This window comes from Grammomys surdaster, unplaced genomic scaffold, assembly GCF_004785775.1.
Source record: "Grammomys surdaster isolate TR1022 unplaced genomic scaffold, NIH_TR_1.0 62, whole genome shotgun sequence".
NCBI lineage: Eukaryota > Metazoa > Chordata > Mammalia > Rodentia > Muridae > Grammomys > Grammomys surdaster.
In genome coordinates this window covers 13,203,963-13,221,439 of record NW_021604564.1, presented here as the reverse complement: position 1 = coordinate 13,221,439, position 17,477 = coordinate 13,203,963, and the positions used below count along the sequence as shown (strand labels likewise).

Here is a 17,477-nt window from a genome sequence, read left to right as displayed (position 1 = left end):
CTCTTTACCTCTGATGGTTGAATATTCAGTATCATGTGGAATGAACTCTTGTTAACACTAACATCATCACGTCTTTTCTGGTCAGCATGTGAAAACACTGGATGCTTCCTCCCCCCTACCCCCATCTTGGTTGGATTTCAAATGTCATATTCATCATCACAATAGCTTTTATCCAAGACTGAGCCTAGAGAAATGTCCATACATCATTGGAGTTACACAGTGTACCATAGTCCTTGGTATTTAGGAGACACCCACTCAAGGAGTTCTGTGTGTTAGACACATAACCGGGGCCCCAGAAGATAAGCAAGGCATCAATCTTAAGAGTCATCACTCCAACAGTACCACATGAGAGAAACAAAGATTTAAGAGAAGAAGAGAAGCAGATCAAGTTGTCCACAGTCCACTGAATGGGCTACACTTGAGGCTAATTCATAACATTGTCAAAGGAGGCAATTCCCTTTTAATGTCATCGAACCAAGATGGTTCTGTATCCACTGGAGGACTAAGGATGAAAAGTTCCAATGTAAGAAGTTACAAAGACAAAGAAATACAATCTACACAGAGCACAGTACACAGTGAGTTGGTGGCTTTCAATCACCATTGGTGGGATAGGCAATCAGTGCTCACAAGGACTGGGGCACAAAGCTACTGGGTAGGGTGTTTAGGAAAAGCAAAGCACCTTTACTGAGGTCCTACAGTGGTATCAGACATCATGTTAGGTATTTCATTCATAGACTTGAAACTATGATTGCAGTCATCTACATATTGTAATACATAATCAGCCAGAGTGAAGTTACAGCTTGGCTTCCTTCCACCACACAGAGTTTGGGATAGTTGATTATCGTCCCTGTAAATCACAGTTCCACCAATAAGAAATTGGTCTGCTGAAACTACATCAGTGTATGGGAACAAATCATAGAATTCAGATAGTAAGTAGCATAATGTCCGAAATACAATAAAAATGCAATAAAAGATAGGTAATAGGTGAGGAGGAAATAGGGATTAGCAAGCAGATTTGGGCATGGCCCATACAAATATGGATAAGAAAGGGTAATGGGAAAATGACCTCTGACCTCAACATACCTGCACACACATGTGTGCATTCACAAGCACATCCCCATCAAATAAGTGAAAATATTTATTTTTAAAAAGAGAGAGAGAGAAGAAAGATTTAGGGATAATGAAAAATACATATTCAAGAAGATGGGAGAAAACTTTGAAAAGCCAATGTTATGCAAATCACAGGGCTAAGTGTTTCAAATGTACAGTCACTCTATCAAGTCTTGCCAGAGGGCTAGAGAAATGCTCTTTGAACAATGTTACATACCCATAGTTGGTCATCCATGCCCGGAGGGTTCTTTTTAATAAAAGCACCGTAGTATGTAGCAATGTTCCTGTGATGAGAATATTTCTTCAACATGTTAATTTCTTGTTTGATTTCTTCCTCTTCATCCTGTGTGAGAACAATAAATAGTGGACATGAACATTCAGTTATTCGGAGAATTCTATTCTTCATTGCTATAGATAGCAATTATCAGTCTTTTCTTTAGTTGATTAAAAATAATTATTATGCTGTTTGGTTAAACATTGGTAGCAAAAAGGGGTCTTCTTTTGCTATAGCTAATAGACAAGCATGTCATTGCCTGGAGGGACATAAGAAAGTCCATCTCTTCTCATGGAGGCTATCCGGTGAAACCTACAATCAGCTTCAGGGAAGCCTTTCCCTCTGGTACACACTGCTGATCACATCACCTGGGGAAGGCTGAGGACAAAGAAAGGAAAAACACATTTGGCCTCGGATTTACATTTTATTAGGTTTGGTTTCTTTGAAGTGACCTTTTATTGAAGTGCCTTGAAGGAAGGCAATGAAAGTCAGATAGGAGAGGGAGCAAGGCAAGTTCTCTAGATCTGAAGAAGTTCACAAAGCGGGAGTCCTTATCACGTTCATGAAGCTCAACATGAAAGGAGATGGGGGGAACATAGTGTAGACATGAAAAGACTCCACAGACTACGTTTCCTGACTTACATATTTCATTCAGTTTCCAGTTAAGAGTCTACAGACTTAATACTGGAGGGCACCTGTGTGCTCACCACAATCTGACCTTATGTGTGTGGACTCCAGTTGGACTGTCTAACCTTATGTGTGTTCATCAGTTGGACTGTCTGACCTTACTACTGTATCCTTCAGTTGGACTGCCAGACAGTATTTTCTTCTCTAGGACAAAGGACTAGTAAGCAAGGACTATCTCTGAGTATAAGATGTTATGTTACCACAACTCAAGAAGCCATGACACATGTTTCAGCACCTTTAGCCTTCCATCCATATGCATAGCCTACATGTATGACCTTGCAGGATCCTTCCAGAACCACTTATTGTGCTGTCTACTTCCTTTCACATAACTTTAATGTGTTAATACTGATGAGATGTTATTTATAGTCCCCAAGGACAAATGTCTTCCTTGAGTCTTTCAGGCAATGCAAGGTCCCCACCTCTAAATCCTTTCTTCTCCCTCAATGATTCTTCACACATATGAGGTGTGTGTGTGTATGTGTGAAACTGTGCTATAGTTGTACTGATACTGAGTGTCTATTGCATAGATGTAACTCTCCTCTGCTTCAGACATCAACTCTTACACTGTGATACACATCAGCTTTTTTGAATTCTCTGTGTAAGATGTGAGTGTCATTACTTGGGAAGTCTCATTCAAAAGATGAAGAACCATCCTGGGGGTACTGGTGGCTGCTTCCATTAAAAGGGGGAATTATGCAGGTAATGAGAGGTATAGATCACTTTCTTGCTGTACCTGACAGTCTCACTGTAGGCAGAACTTGAAAGTCGGGCAGGTTCTACAAGTATTTGCTGCCTGCCTCCAGAATCTTCAACAGGAACATGGAAGATAGATGTGCCTGAAGATGGCTTACCATGTCATTAAGAGAAGTTAAGCCACAGTGGCATCCAGTACATAACTGAATCTCAAATAAATAGAATGGAGGTCAGAGGAAGTCAGTATCACTGTGTAAAGGTAAGCTAAATCAATCATGGCCATGAAGAAATGATAAGTATTGCGTTTGTGGTCAGAGCAGAGCGATGAGGAGCTGGGGTACACACTAGGTTTGGAGTCTACCCCTTTTGAGCTGATAGATCTCACAACAGTAACTTAACTGTTTTGGAATCTAAGTTTTCACAGCAATAATGAAATGCAGATGTTGCAAGTTGAGTTTTCTATGCTATCTACATAAGGCATATGAAGATTGCAAAGTTAGATACAAAATAAACACAGTGGCTAGTCTTCCCATGTCTGACAAAAAAAAAATCACAGATAACAAGCTTCACCAGACAAGAGTGTCAGTCACTTGAATTTTAAGTTTAAGTTTCATTCATTCCAAAACCAATTCCAGGCCTCTGGGTCATGGTAATGTAGTTCCAATATAACCTTCTATAGCCTTGTAAGTGAGCATATCATTTATCAAAGCTTCCAGCCGGACAACAGGAGTTTATACAAATCTGCTGGAAGCACTTTGGTCTCACAGTATGTCCCAGTGAGAGAAAAGAGGCATAATACTCCCCAAAGGATGAGAGCATCTGAGGCTAAAATTAGATGCAACAGGGCTGTTGGTGTTGTTGTTTAATGTGTGTCAGTGTATACTTGTATGCATGTGCTTGGGTGGGAGAATGAGGGTCAGAGGACAACCTTAGGTGTCATTCCACAGATTTTACCCACGTTTTACTTTTCATATGGGCTTTCTCACTGGCCTGGAGTGTAGTGGAAAGGCTAAGTTGGATATTCAGTAAACCCAAGGATCCATCCACCTCTGCCTTCCAGCACTGAGATTACATGGACATCAGAGCACATAGGTCCTGGGGATTGACCTCGGGTCCTCATGCTTGCAACATCTTTACTGACTGAACTGTCTCCTTGACCTTAGACTTGATAGTTTGAATTGGTAGGACACTCTCTATTTTATAAACAAACTATTCTTACATCTTAAGCCATAAGTACAGGAAACAAGCTCACGGAGAAACTAATGACCACTGAACCACACTGAAAATCAAATAATGGAACTAAATTGTTTCAACTTTAAGAAGAGAGTAATCCAATAAGCCAAGTCCACTATCCCATGAAGATCTATCACTTCAACCAGACTTCAAAGCCTAGTTTGATTCATTGTGTTAACTTCAGCTATGGCATTTAAAGCCTCCTGGTGTCAGTTATTTTCAGCTGTGGAGGTAAATAGGAAACACATTTAAGCAGCTACCAAAATGATGAAGTTCTGACTTGAGCATAGCTTTCGTATCAACAGAACAATTACTTGGCCCCATATAATCAGAGGGGTCTATTAGTGTCTAATAATTACAGTAAGCAGAAAGGAGTGACCATGACACTTGGTGCCTCTCCACCGAGAGCTCATTACTCCTCTGCTTGAAGCTGAACCTGGCAGGTAACCAGTTGGGCCAATGGGACATTAAGAGACATGCCATGGCAAAACCTGGAAGCTAGGCATCTCCAACAGTGTGCAGAGGATTATGGTCCTAAAATGCAGCTCAAAGGAGCTTTATGTAATGTTCTCTATGCCAGAGCAAGGACCTGTGTGTGCACTGTCTTAACATTTAAAGTGTATATATGACATATTATTATTATTTATTATTGGTACTGGTGGTGGTGATTGTGGTGGTGGTGGTGGTAGTGGTATGTGTGTGTGTGTGTGTATTTGTGATGCATAGGCATACTTGTATCAGCGTGCATCTGTGCAGGTTAGAGAACAACTTTGTATAGAGGTTCTCTCCTCCTTCCCTTGTATGGTTTCCAAAGATTAAAAATGTGAGCTTTGACTCTCTGTGTACTTGTCCTAATGTAGTGTTCTTAATGACCCCAAGTAGCTTGATGTAGGAGCTGTTTCTAAGGATTTGATTTTTACAAATGAGGTAAATGACACCTGGAGAGGTTAAGTAACTTTCTCAGCACACTCACTGTAAATATTAGGGTTCAGATTCACTTCTAGACTGGGCAAGGATTCCAAAGCCAGTTACCGTAACTAGAAAACTATCATACAGAAGTGCAATTACTCATGCTGACTAAAACAAAGCACTAAATAGAAAGAGCTTAGAAACATAGGGAGAACCTGATTTTGTTCCTTGACTTAAAGGAGCTTGTTACCATACAAAACTTTTTACTTAGATCTCAAGAAATGATGGCGGTGGTTAACATTGCGTATTTATAATATAGGGAAACACTGCTTGAGTATCTGTATAATAGGATTTTAAAATGAAGTTAATACAATGTGCAATATTCTTGTCCTCTAAAACAAAGTATTAGCCCAATGTCTAACTCTTAATCCATGGAACAGGAATAGAACTGCACCAAGTCTATAGGGAAGTAAAAGTCACACAAATGCAGAAATCCCCAAACAATCCAGGCTGTTGCCAATAGAAGAGGTTGCTCTCCACAAATTGAGAGCAAGGCTCTGTTGCTGAAAACAGCACCCATACAACTCATTGAATATGGAGAATCTGAGCTGGTGCCTACAGAAAACCTTCACCCCTACATTCTAGTGCCTTTGGTACAGGAAGGTACTCTGCAGACCATCAAAATCGAAGCAGAAACACTGACTGAACCACGAAACCTCTGATCCACAATCTGCCCTGCCTGCCAAAATATACCAGGGCAATGGTGGCTCAAAGCTTGTGGGAGTAACCAACCACCATGTGATTGGACTTGATGGCCACTTCATGAGATGGAACCCACAACCCAACACTGCTTGGGTAAACAAAAACCAGAGACTAGATAGGCTAGACAACTTGGGTAAAACCAAACACTACCTGTCCAAAAGCAGTAATAATAAAATGAAACCTAATGAATGATAATCTGTTATACTCACAGATCAGAGCCTCCTTCAGCCATCATCAGAGAATCTTCATCATGCAACAAATGGGAATAAATACAGAGACCCACAGCCAGGTATTTCGGGGGGGGGGAGGGAAAAGGAAGGGAGGGATAGAGAGTGGAGAGGGGAGGGAGGGAAGGAGGGAGAGAGAGAGAGAGAGAAAGACAGAGACAGAGAGAGAGACAGAGACAGAGAGACAGAGAGACAGAGACAGATATAGAGACCTTGGAACCCTCAGCACTAAATGGGTTGCATCCATCAAATCCCACCCCTCAGAGCTCGTCTTCCAGACACAGGACCGATGCACATATGAACTCACAGGCACTGTGGCAGCATGCACAGAGCCGGCACAAGTTCAAGCCAGGTGGGGTTTCAGTGCTGAGATGGAGAAATGGACAGGAGCTAGCATCTTTGACCAAGAAGCTATCTTCAATTGACATCTGCTTGCAAAGGAAAAATTAGTTTTCTCCAATGTAGCCTCATTGGATATAATAACCACACTTAGGGACAGACCCACGCCCAACAGTAGCTGGCCAGAATGAAATCACTGCATTGTGGAGACTTTTTGTCTCATGGCCTCATATTTATTCGGATGGTTCTATCTTACTGGTCTTCCGCTCTTGTATTCTTATGTATTATGTTTTCTGATTTTGTGGTGTGTGTGTGTGTGTGTGTGTGTGTGTGTGCGCGTGTGTGTGTATGTATGTGTAGATGTGTATCTATGTGTACATGTATATGTATGTGTGTGTTTCTTGTGCTTTCTCTATGTTAATTTTTTGTTTTTATTAAATTCTGTGGTTTGCTTGTTTGTTTTCTAAAGAGAGAGAAATATGGCATGGATTTTGGGTGGGTTGTGGAGGAGGGAGATCTGGGAGGTGTTGGAAGAGGGGAAACCATGATCAGAATATATTATATGAAAAAAAATATCTTCAACAACAACAAAGAAATATAAATTTCCAATTTATGAAATCTAAAGTCACATCATCTTTAATATCTTACTGTCTTTTTGTTTCAGAGTCAAAATTTACATTTCTTGAAATAGTTACAAATGTTATTTTCAAACTGTTTGCCTGGAAATGCCATTAGAATTTTCATACATATGACTGTATTCTGTGTATGAGTAGGGCTATACACCATGCCAAAAAGAAGGCTGGCATTTTTTAGTATACTCAAAGTTGATGTATAGCATGCAGGCTGAAGGTATTTTGTTTATTTATTATTTATTTATATTGAAAATACAGGTTTTATAATTATATTCTGATCACAGTTTTTTCCTCCCTCATCCTCCTCCCCACCTCCTCACCCATCCAACTGCATGCCCCTCCACTTTCTCCAAACAGGAAAACAAAAAAGCAAACAAACCAGAATTAAAAAACAACAACAAAAAACAAAGAAAAAGAATGCACAACAAATACACACATACACAAATGCCATCATGAGAGTATGGGGTAGCTGGTATCATTGTCATCAAGAAACACAAGTTTGAGCTAAGCTCAATGATGAAACAGCAGTGATGTCACTGATGAAGAGAAGGGGGAAGCTCGACTTAGGCCTTTGGGAGTGAAGTCACTTTTCTGAAATCATGGTTTTCAAGGTTCTTATGCAGATGGTGTATTGTGGATTGCTTCCTAAGAGGACCACCATGCCATGGAAAGATGAAAATGCGTCTGTGAGAGACACAGAAATGATACCATGCTCTCTATATTAAGCACTTTACAAGTGAATAGATTTAATCCTCAGCCTAAGTATATGAAGAAAGAGGTATTATTCACACCTGGAAGTGTAGCCCAGTGGGGATAAGCAATAGACCCAGTATATACTAGAGTCTCTCAGGTAGACGTCTGGTCAGGAGGACTGATTGTTTATAGGGTTTTTCTCTTTCCATGGGTCTCTCTTTCAGGCCTGATAATCATGTCATTCACTCAGTTATTTGGCTGACATCTACTAGAAATGAGAGGCCTGTATTCTCAAGTGTCCTAAGCCACCAGTTCAACCAACAGCTATTGGAATTGAAGTGAGTGACCTTTTCTACCTGGGAAAACTCTGCCACTGGCAATGTCCCTCTTTGGTTGTGGTTGTCAGGAAAAGTAACTGCCATGGTTTTGTGACCTGCAACTTGGATTTCACCCTGGACTGATTTTCTTCTTTTTTCATCTTCTCTACTCTCTTCTATCTGTTCCTGTATTTTATTTTATGAAGCATCTACTACATTCCATGCCAGGCTCTGCATTAACAATCTGTGCGTGGGAAAGGGCAGGTGCTAGTATATGTGTGGAGTGTGTGGCTGGTGTTCCATGTTTGTGCATGCAGTACAAGGCCCCAGCCACATCCCAGGAACTAGTCCCAAAGGAAGAGGGAAGAATGAAGGCTGAGCAATGTATCTTTTCCCTTTGAAAAGGTGTATCATGTACTTCATTGAAATATTCTGCGTATTAAAGACATCTACTTGAACAATCTTACAAGCGAGGTCCCTAAGGTCTCTACTGTAGGTGAGCCTCAGGAGGGCATTTCTAGGTTTGGGATAGTTTCATATATGGGTGTGCCCTTCCTGAATTCCTTTTCTTTCCTAACCAAAGCCTTCCTCTACTGTAAATCTCACTTAGCTGTCACTTTATCAAGGGACATTTTCTACCTACACAGCTAGTTTTCTCTTTAATTTTCCCTCAATATTTTGCCTGCTTCTTGAAAGCGAATTGACTCTTTGACTAAAGTTACTGCTTAAGAATTAGTCTTTTGAGGGTGTTGGAATATTAAGATTCTGCACTGTTGTGTCCCTGTCTGCCACTAAATATTGACACTGAATATAGCAATTCATTCTTTCTTTTATAGGTGAATGGTCTCAGTTTTCAGTTTCCAGAATTTGGCCCCACTGTCTTTCTTGCATCTCATGTAGTCCTTAATTTTGGAAAGAGGCTTATTATTCAGGATGAGGCTAGAAACACAGTCACTTAGGTGACCAAGCCAGAACTGAGCACAGGATAGTCACACAGACTAACTCAGATATGGCATGGAGCTTACAGGACAGGCTACTGACCCACATACAAGTACGAAACCTCAGTGCAAATTCTAAAAAAACTCTTCATGCTTACCTAACTCTGCCTTGTTCAGTCTGTGTTCGCCAGGACTAATTAAAATCATGTTTAAGGATATAATATGTAACATGCACTATACAGCAGATTCTACTTTAGCCTCAAGCCAAGCTTGGGACATCTGTATATCTGTTAAGTTTGTTAACATTACTTAAGCTTTAAAATTTCAATTCTTTATTTGTCAAATGAAAATAATGACAATATCCGCTTAGGGGGCTTCTTTGAGTTTTGTGTATTACAACAGTAGTGTTTGGCTCAAAGTAAGCACTGTGTTAGTCATTTTACTTTGCTCTGGGCCATTGTGCTTAATAGTATATGTTATGCTATTAATCATGACATAGAACATCCCCACTTTGGGAGTAAAGAACCAAACGTACAGGGAACAGTATGTATCCTTGACTTTACTGAACCATATACAGTGAATTTTGTGTGTGTGTGTGTGTGTGTGTGTGTGTGTGTGTGTGTGTGGTCATTTCAGCAAACATGTACTGAGCCCTTTGACAGTGTGCAAAGCATCCTACTGGCCCCACCGGGGAAAGCCTCTACTGCAGTCTTCCAAAAGAGACAGGGCATCAGCAGGACTCAAAAAGGCAGAAGTGGGAACTCTAGAAAGCTGGGCTTGTGGGGATCCTTCCAGCAGGCAAAGCACACCACTCCACCACTGTTCACAAGCTCTGTTCTTTGTTTTTGGTCTGGCATTATTTTGGGAAAGAGATCAAGACTTACAGGCTTCTAAACTCAGTTCTTAACAGGAAAAAAAAAAACAACCTCTTTTAACTCATGTGTACATTGTTTTTCCTTAGGACTATTTGATCAAAGTGGTGTATTGGGAAGAAAGAAAACTTGAAAACCTTGTCATAGTATTAAATCCCTTCATGATCTGGATCAATCTGTCCAATTCATCTATTTTTAAGATGTATTTTTAGTTTTAAATTTTGTATGTCCTTGTGTGCATGCGAGTATATGTACAGGTGCTCTCAGAGACAGATCCCCTAGGCCTGGCATTATAGTCAGCTGTGAGGTTCCCAGCATCAATGCTGGTAACCAAATGTGAGTCCTTTACAAGAGCAGTATAGACTTTTAACCACTGAGCTATGAGGTGTCTGTTCAGATTTATCTTGTATCAATCTCTTCTTGATATTTTTAAACGTCAAAACTAAATGATACATGATTTCCCGAACATGCTGTCTCAGCTTTTGGTACTCTGTATTCTTGGTTGGAAATATCTTTGACTGTGGGATATCCTGGGTTTAGCTTCAGATAACTGACCCATCAAAGAAGATGGACAACTTTATTTGTGAATTTTATACGATCTTTGTTTCCAGATATTTGGAATAAGGTTATGCTTAGCATGAGGTCCTCTTCAGATGAATGATCATATTGTTTCATCTTTAAATTTTCAGTATCTGTCACAAAGTAGTAGAAGTATTTATTAAATATACCAGTGAGAAAATATTTACTCAGAATTATCAGTAAATACCCTTCTACCGTGTAGACCTGCAGCTCTGAGGTTGAAAGTGTGTGATGAAAGGTGGTATTAAATTGCATATCACTTTAATAGCCATGCTACATTGAGTAAGCTACTCAATATGTCTGGGTTCCGCATCCCTAAAATGGGACAAACTAAAATAACCTGTTTTGTAAGTAATTGAAGGAATCAAATATATATAATATACATGAACTATATAAATATTAAATATATATATAAATGCACACACAGCATTTAAAGTAATTTCGGAAATTTTCCATCAGTGTTAGCCACCAATATCATTTATTTGGGGCTAGAATATAAAAACATAACTATGACATTTAAGAAGCAAGTAAGTCTGAACACACTATGATTCCAAGACACATAATGTGAACTATGACACTTGGGTGTGAATGGAATCCCCGTTTTAATCTATCCAATCACCTCCTTGCTTACTTCTCTCCTTTCTCTCAGGTTCCCCTTTGAGGAATTACCTTCCCTATGGTACTTGCAGAGTCAAGTATCCAGTCCAGGCGTGGCTGAAAAGAACAGAGGGAGCGTGTGGATTCAAGAAAGGCCACGCTTATACATTCCGGCACTTTTTAATGGAGACTCATACTAATGAGGAAATTTGAGCCAAAGTGGACTCCAGAGACAGAACTCACACCATACCACGTGTCTTTCTGGACCTTGCTGAGTTCCATGAGTGTGGGTTTTAAATATACACTAGCTAGTAAATTCCCTTTTCAGCTTCCTTCAGTGTGAATGGAGATGGTAATGCAACTCAAGATGCCTTGACTAATGTAAACATGTCAAGTCAGCTTAGAAATTATTATGTCATTCTGTGCTAGATGCAATTTAGGCTGTCATTAATTTGCACCAATGATTTAAATTAAAGAACGGGAACATTTATAATCAAAGACACTTGGTCTCACACTTGGTAGCCAGAAGAAAGTAGATTCAAAATCCCAGGAAGAGAAAGCCTTATCTTTGGTAGTGTGGCAGCTTTCTTTCTTTTTGAAGAGTTTTTTTTTATCATTTTTAATGTCATATATGCATGTGTGTCTTCATGTGAGTATATATGTGTGAGTGCAGATGTTCATGAAGGTCAGAGATATGCTGCCCATAATGTGAGTACAAGGAACCAAATTTAGGTCTTCTGAAAGAACACTATATACCCTTAACTGCTGAGCTATCGCTCCAGCATCTCTTAAGGAAAATATAAAAGAAGGGGAAATCCAAGGGGATTCTATAGCAGAGGTGCAAATCTGTTTGTGGACACCACAGAACTACTGAGGGCCCAGTGATGCTGACAGCACACTGTGAGAGTTATCATTCTAAATGGGTCAGGTCTTCTTAGGTAAGTTTGGGGTTGCAAATGCAGTGGTGAGGGAGTTTTCACAAGGTATTGAAAACAGACTTTTCATAATGATTTAGGCAACTGAAAAGGACTCCGAAGACCAAGATGGAGCATAAGCTGTAATTCTGAAGCCAATTTGGCAAATCTTGCAGTGTCGTGGTGCTAAAACTGGAAGGCTGTAAGCACTAGATTTAGTCTTCTTTGTGACTGTTTTATATAAAAGGAAAGATTCTAGGATAAAATCAAGAATTTGAAAATTAATTTCAAGCTTATGGCCTCATCAATTTCATTGCAATAAACTACAGTCACTTTGCAGTAGGTCACAGAACACAATCAACAAAGACGACCTTTGAGAACTCATTTCAGCTTTGAACAGAACAACCATAATGAGCCCAATTAAAATAATTGTTGAGAAGCGTTTGCACTGGGTTCCATAACACACAAAAGACAACACCACAAAATTGAATCGATTGCTTTCTAAAGAGAACATAGAGTTTAAGAGAGGAAAAGCTGTTACTGATAGTCACAGGCAGGAACATGATGCTAAGCTCACTGGATCTTGCCTCAGACAGCAGGACAATAATAAACCTATTTCCTGCTGTACACACCACATCTGCCTTTGTTGAGGGTCAATGGTTAAATAAGAGTCAATGCTGTGACCATATCACAGAAATGTATCCAGCTCTTCTGAAATGTGTTCTCCAAGAGAACAGAACTCAGACCATAAAGTGCCTGTTTTATGTAATGGGCTGGCACTCTGAAACACAGAATGGTATTCTCTGTCTGTTAGCCTTGGGGCAATTGAGAGAAAAGCTGTCAAATCATTTTTCAAAGGGCTTACTTGCCAACAAAAACCCAGTTGAGAAAGACTAACTGGTATTCCTTCATGTGAACCTGCATATGCCAGGCTATATTAACTAAGAAATAGTTTTTACTGCAGGCAAGGTGGCCAGCACTAACTACTAAGCATGGTTCTTGGAACAACTTAAAACCTCACCTAGAAAACCCTCTACTGGGAGACTGTCCATCATGCTCCATTTCCACCTTCACATCAATAACCAACTTCATGCAGTCCCATCTATGCTGTCAGAGGACCTCAGCTCTCACTCTGCAGAGCCACAGAACAGAACTTGAGCCACAGTGTAGCCATCTTGGATCCATCACAACCATTAATCGCTAAGCTGCCAAGTGTATTTTATTATGCAGAAATATGACTCAATCCAAGAATGACTGACTACTATGACTTCAGCAAAACTGCCAAAGAAGTTCTGATTTGTTTTCTAGTTGAGGCTTTGTAAAAAGGCTTACATATTTATTATGAACTTCTAAATAGAGGCTCACAATTCTAGATTTCGATTTCTATATCATATCCTGTTAATTCACTATTTCAATACCCACTCCTTTAATTCCTACTTATAGGAGCTATATTTCTTTCTTTTCTGGTGACTTTTTAGAAGCATGCAGTGTAGTTAGATCATATGCAATCTACATATCCTCTATCTTACTCCTTCTGGACCCCTTAGAATCTTTAATTTTTTTCTTCTTTTTAAAAATAATTTAATTAATCTTTGAGAGTTTTATACAACATTTCACTATTTCACCCCAATCTCTCCCTTAACTCCTTCCAGGTGCACTCCCACACCCCTGCCTCCCACTCTGTCTCCTCTTTGTAATTTGTGATGCCTATAATCTCCTGGATGTGGGGGCATCTTCAGAAATTTGGCAGACCTACCAGGAGCCACATCCTTCAAAGAAACTGACTCTCCCTTCTCTAGAAACCATCAACTGTACATACTTTCTTAGTCAGAGGTAGGTGTTCATGGACCCATTTCTACAGAACCTGTATTTTTAGCTGGATATACTGCTAGACAGTCAAGAAATAAAAATCATTAGAAGGGACGTCTCTGCATTCTACCAGGGATAAAGTCTGTAGTTACACCAAACTATAATGTGACCCTAGTAGGTAAGGAGGCTGAGAGTTGAAGTGACAGAACAAAAGGATAAAGCCATCCTCTGTTTTACCATACTGCTGTCAAACACCCCTGATAGCTGTCTTAGTTTCTGTCCTAGTTGCTTCGATAAATATTTTGACAAAAGCAAACTAAAGGAGAAGGAGTTCAGAAGAGATCACAGTTCAAGGGTCCAGCCCATCATGGCAGGCAGGTCAAGGTGGCAGGAGTTGGAAGGAGCCACATAGCATCTACAATCAGGAAGCAGAGAGTGAATTCCTGTTGCTGCTCAGTTCTCTTGCTCCATTTACACAGACCTGGATCCCAGCCAGGGGAATGGTACCACCCAGAGTGGGCAGGTCTTCTTATGTCAACTAATTAAATCAAGATGATCCCCAAAAGTATGCTCAGAGGCCTGTCTCTTCAGAGACTCCAGATTTTTATCAGCTTCACAATTAATACTAAACATTATAATTGTAAACCTCTAGATTATTTTTAACATGAAGGGAAAAAGACACCTTTATCATGCTTATAATCATCTGTTTCAAGTGGCAGAGCATAACTCTAATTTGAGTAATCCACATGAATTTCTTAGTCAATGCCAGGCGACCTACTGAGGTCAAATATTTGAATTAGTTTGGAACCACTGAAATGGATACAATGTGCTAAAGTCAGTAAAAAATGCAAACCCACAAAACTAGTAACAAACATTTTAGAGTGTCATTCAAGTGGTAATAAGTATATAGAAACAAAATTTTCCTTTTAGTAATTAAACATAAAGTATAATTTAGAGAGAAATCTAGATCAATAATAAATAAGGAATAAACAAATAAGTCCATATAATGTGTGATATTTATGAAGATTAGTGAGGTGGTCTTTTAGAAAACCTTATAACTCATACTTAACCAAATATAACAGATTCTGTCTAAAGGGTATGGCTTAATGGTTAATGTGCCAACAAACTGTCTATTTTTCTTCAGTCTGTTCCTTAGTTATTGATATCTTTGTGTAACTCATTCACTGGATGGCTGTTTATATTCAATATTTCACTTCTGGCCAAATGGAGACTTTGGTCTTTTAGCTTTTATGTGCAAGAGACAGACATCTTAGAAAAATTCCCAGGACAATAGAAAATTATTAACATAGTTTTGATGTCCTGTGAATCCTTTAAAGTCTGATTTCCACTCTATAATCTTGAAAGGTTATTAAAATATTTTAAATTAGAGGAAGCAAAAAGACTGAAGCCATTAGATTGTATTTAAAGTAATGTCTAAAGGAATATTAGATTGCTTTGATCATCCAGCAGACATTTAGAGTTGCTCTCTAAGAAATAGGAATTTGCAGCTATGTGATTATTTGATCAAAAAACAATTTGTTTTAGAAAATGCTCATGATAAATGTAGTTTAAGGATTTTACAGCTATCCTGGTTCTCCTCTACTTCAGTGTTGGGCAGCCCCTTAGGGGAACAGTTAAAACTCATCTCTTCTTTGTAATCTCAGCGTTATACTTTTAATGCCTTGGAATCCCTGCTCTGGTTTCATATGCAAATATCCATGGTTATGTTTATGTAAATTATCAGCACACATTATTCAGTCTAAGAACCTAAGGCAGCATGTAGTATTGGATTTAATTGGAGTGATTTATTCCTGGCCTGCTCAGTTGGCTGTTGTAGATTCTTATTTCTTCACATGAATCACAAATGGAAAAGGATCTGGAATATTTAGGAAGATTACTTTTCTGGCAATTTTTTTTCCTGTCAGTCACTTCTTTGTTATAACTATGTAGCTAATGAGATAACAGGATAAAAATGTCTTACCCCTGTGACGTCCATAACCTTAATGGCAGCAAGCTGTCCTGTTTTGACATGACGACCCTGTAAGAAAAAAAATAATTTCAAAAGGTTTAGTTGTGATGAACAATGTTAGTTTTCCACTCCAACTCAACACATCAACGACTAGATCAATGTTACAGTATGCCAGAAACCAGACAGACACAGCTCAGATAGACACATAGAAACTAGGATGTTTGAAGATCTAGTTCTAGTTAGTATTTGATTTGCTTTTTAAAAATCTCTTTGACTCATTTCTACAGGGGTTCTCAAGTACATGAAATGGAAGTGCTGGACAATTCGATTCTCTTTCTCTCAAAAGCACTAGATAAGGGCTTATGAGAGAGGCAGATTCACACAGAACTGGAGACTGGCTTGGGTGGAGGGGACTGAGTAAATCTCAGGAAACAAGAACTGAAGAAACTTTCTTCCAGTTCTTAAAATGTTTTGAATTTGGGGCTGGAAGTATGGCTTAGCAGCAGAGTAAGTCCAGTACTCGAAAGGTCTAAGGTTCAATCCTCACAACTGGAAAAACAATTAACAAAACCAGCTGGCTCAAACTGCTGGCAGCTGAGCACTGGTAAGCTCATGGAACCAACACTCAGCAATGGGGACAGGGGACGGGGACAGGGGACAGAGGACAGGGGACAGGGGACAGGGGACAGGAATGATCACTTTCAACTCTTTTCATCCCTAGGAGCATCTAAAAATGATGGAAGTGAAAACTATAGGACCTCAGCCCATAGGGCTGGGGACTCTCCTGAGTTAAGGCAGTCAAGGTCACAGGAAGATACAGCGGCCGCAGAGCTCTCTTGGTGTGCCCAAATAGCTGTCAGAGTGATGGTGGCCAGAGGGACATTGTGAGACTCACACCCAGCTTTAAAGACTGCCAACCACATCTCAAACAATGTTGCTTTTCCTGTAAAGAATAAAGAGAAGGGCACCATAGACAAAAACAGGGATTCAGTTTAATATCACCAAACTATGTAACAGTTCTCTGAATTTGAGCTGGGCAAAGGCAGCCCTTGCAAGTGGGGCACAGCGCTCTCCAAAGCCTGGTCACGTTTGTGCAAACTGGTTTGGTAGAGGCCCACTGGCTCTGATTTTGTGGTCCAACTGCTTGCAGATCTTTTAGTCTCTAGACTGGTCTGTCTACTATGTCTAGGGCGTCCTTTGCCTTCTTGATCCTGCAGTCTGCCCACTTTTTTCTAGATTTAATTACAGCATGACTTCTGCCCTCTTCAGTTGGTTCTCACCTCTGTGCTACCATGGGACACATCCCAGTTCACATCATTGCATGGTGCCCAAAGTCTCACCATTCGCCTTCCTGTCTCTTTCTCCTTTCTCTCCCCACTGGTATCATTTGTGGCACTGCCCCTGGGATCAAATCTTAATTGGACCTTCCTCCGGTGAGGACCTTGATTGCCCAAGCCTAGACACACATTGAGTCTCTTTCTCCCCAGGGATGTCTGTGGGTTGCTTCTGCCAAAATAGAATTGGAGACACTATGTACAAGGTTTTTTAACTCCTTTGGAAGCACAGGCTCTTCTTTGAGGAAATAATTTGTTACAAGGATACCTCAATGTTTAATTAAAGAGTAGCAGCGGGCACAGAACATAGCTAGCCTACCGTGTGGTGCTGAGGGCAGAGAGCAGAGGAGAAAATCCATCCCTGTTAAATTTCACACAGAAGGCACTGGCCCATTCTTGGCTTGAAATCCATAGAAATAGCTGCTATTTTAAACCTAAGGGCAAATGATTTGTGTGTGTGTGTGTGTGTGTGTGTGTGTGTGTGTGTGTGTGTGTCTTCATTTTTTAAAGCGTTCTCTATGAATGAAGTAAATAAAAGAACACCTCTACACTCCATTTTAAATTTCACTTTCAAGGTGAAAGAAGGGCT

General features: G+C 39.9%; 1 protein-coding gene across 1 annotated transcript in view; it reads right to left on the bottom strand.

Moving 5' to 3' along the window:
- Tnik (TRAF2 and NCK interacting kinase) overlaps nucleotides 1-17,477 on the bottom strand; it is a 399,376-nt gene that overhangs the window by 149,131 nt on the left and 232,768 nt on the right. The window contains exons 3-4 of the mRNA XM_028762118.1: nucleotides 15,567-15,623; nucleotides 1,328-1,453 (exon numbers count right to left, since the gene is read on the bottom strand). Coding sequence (XP_028617951.1) covers nucleotides 1,328-1,453; nucleotides 15,567-15,623 — 183 coding nt within the window. The remainder of the gene's footprint in view (nucleotides 1-1,327; nucleotides 1,454-15,566; nucleotides 15,624-17,477) is intronic.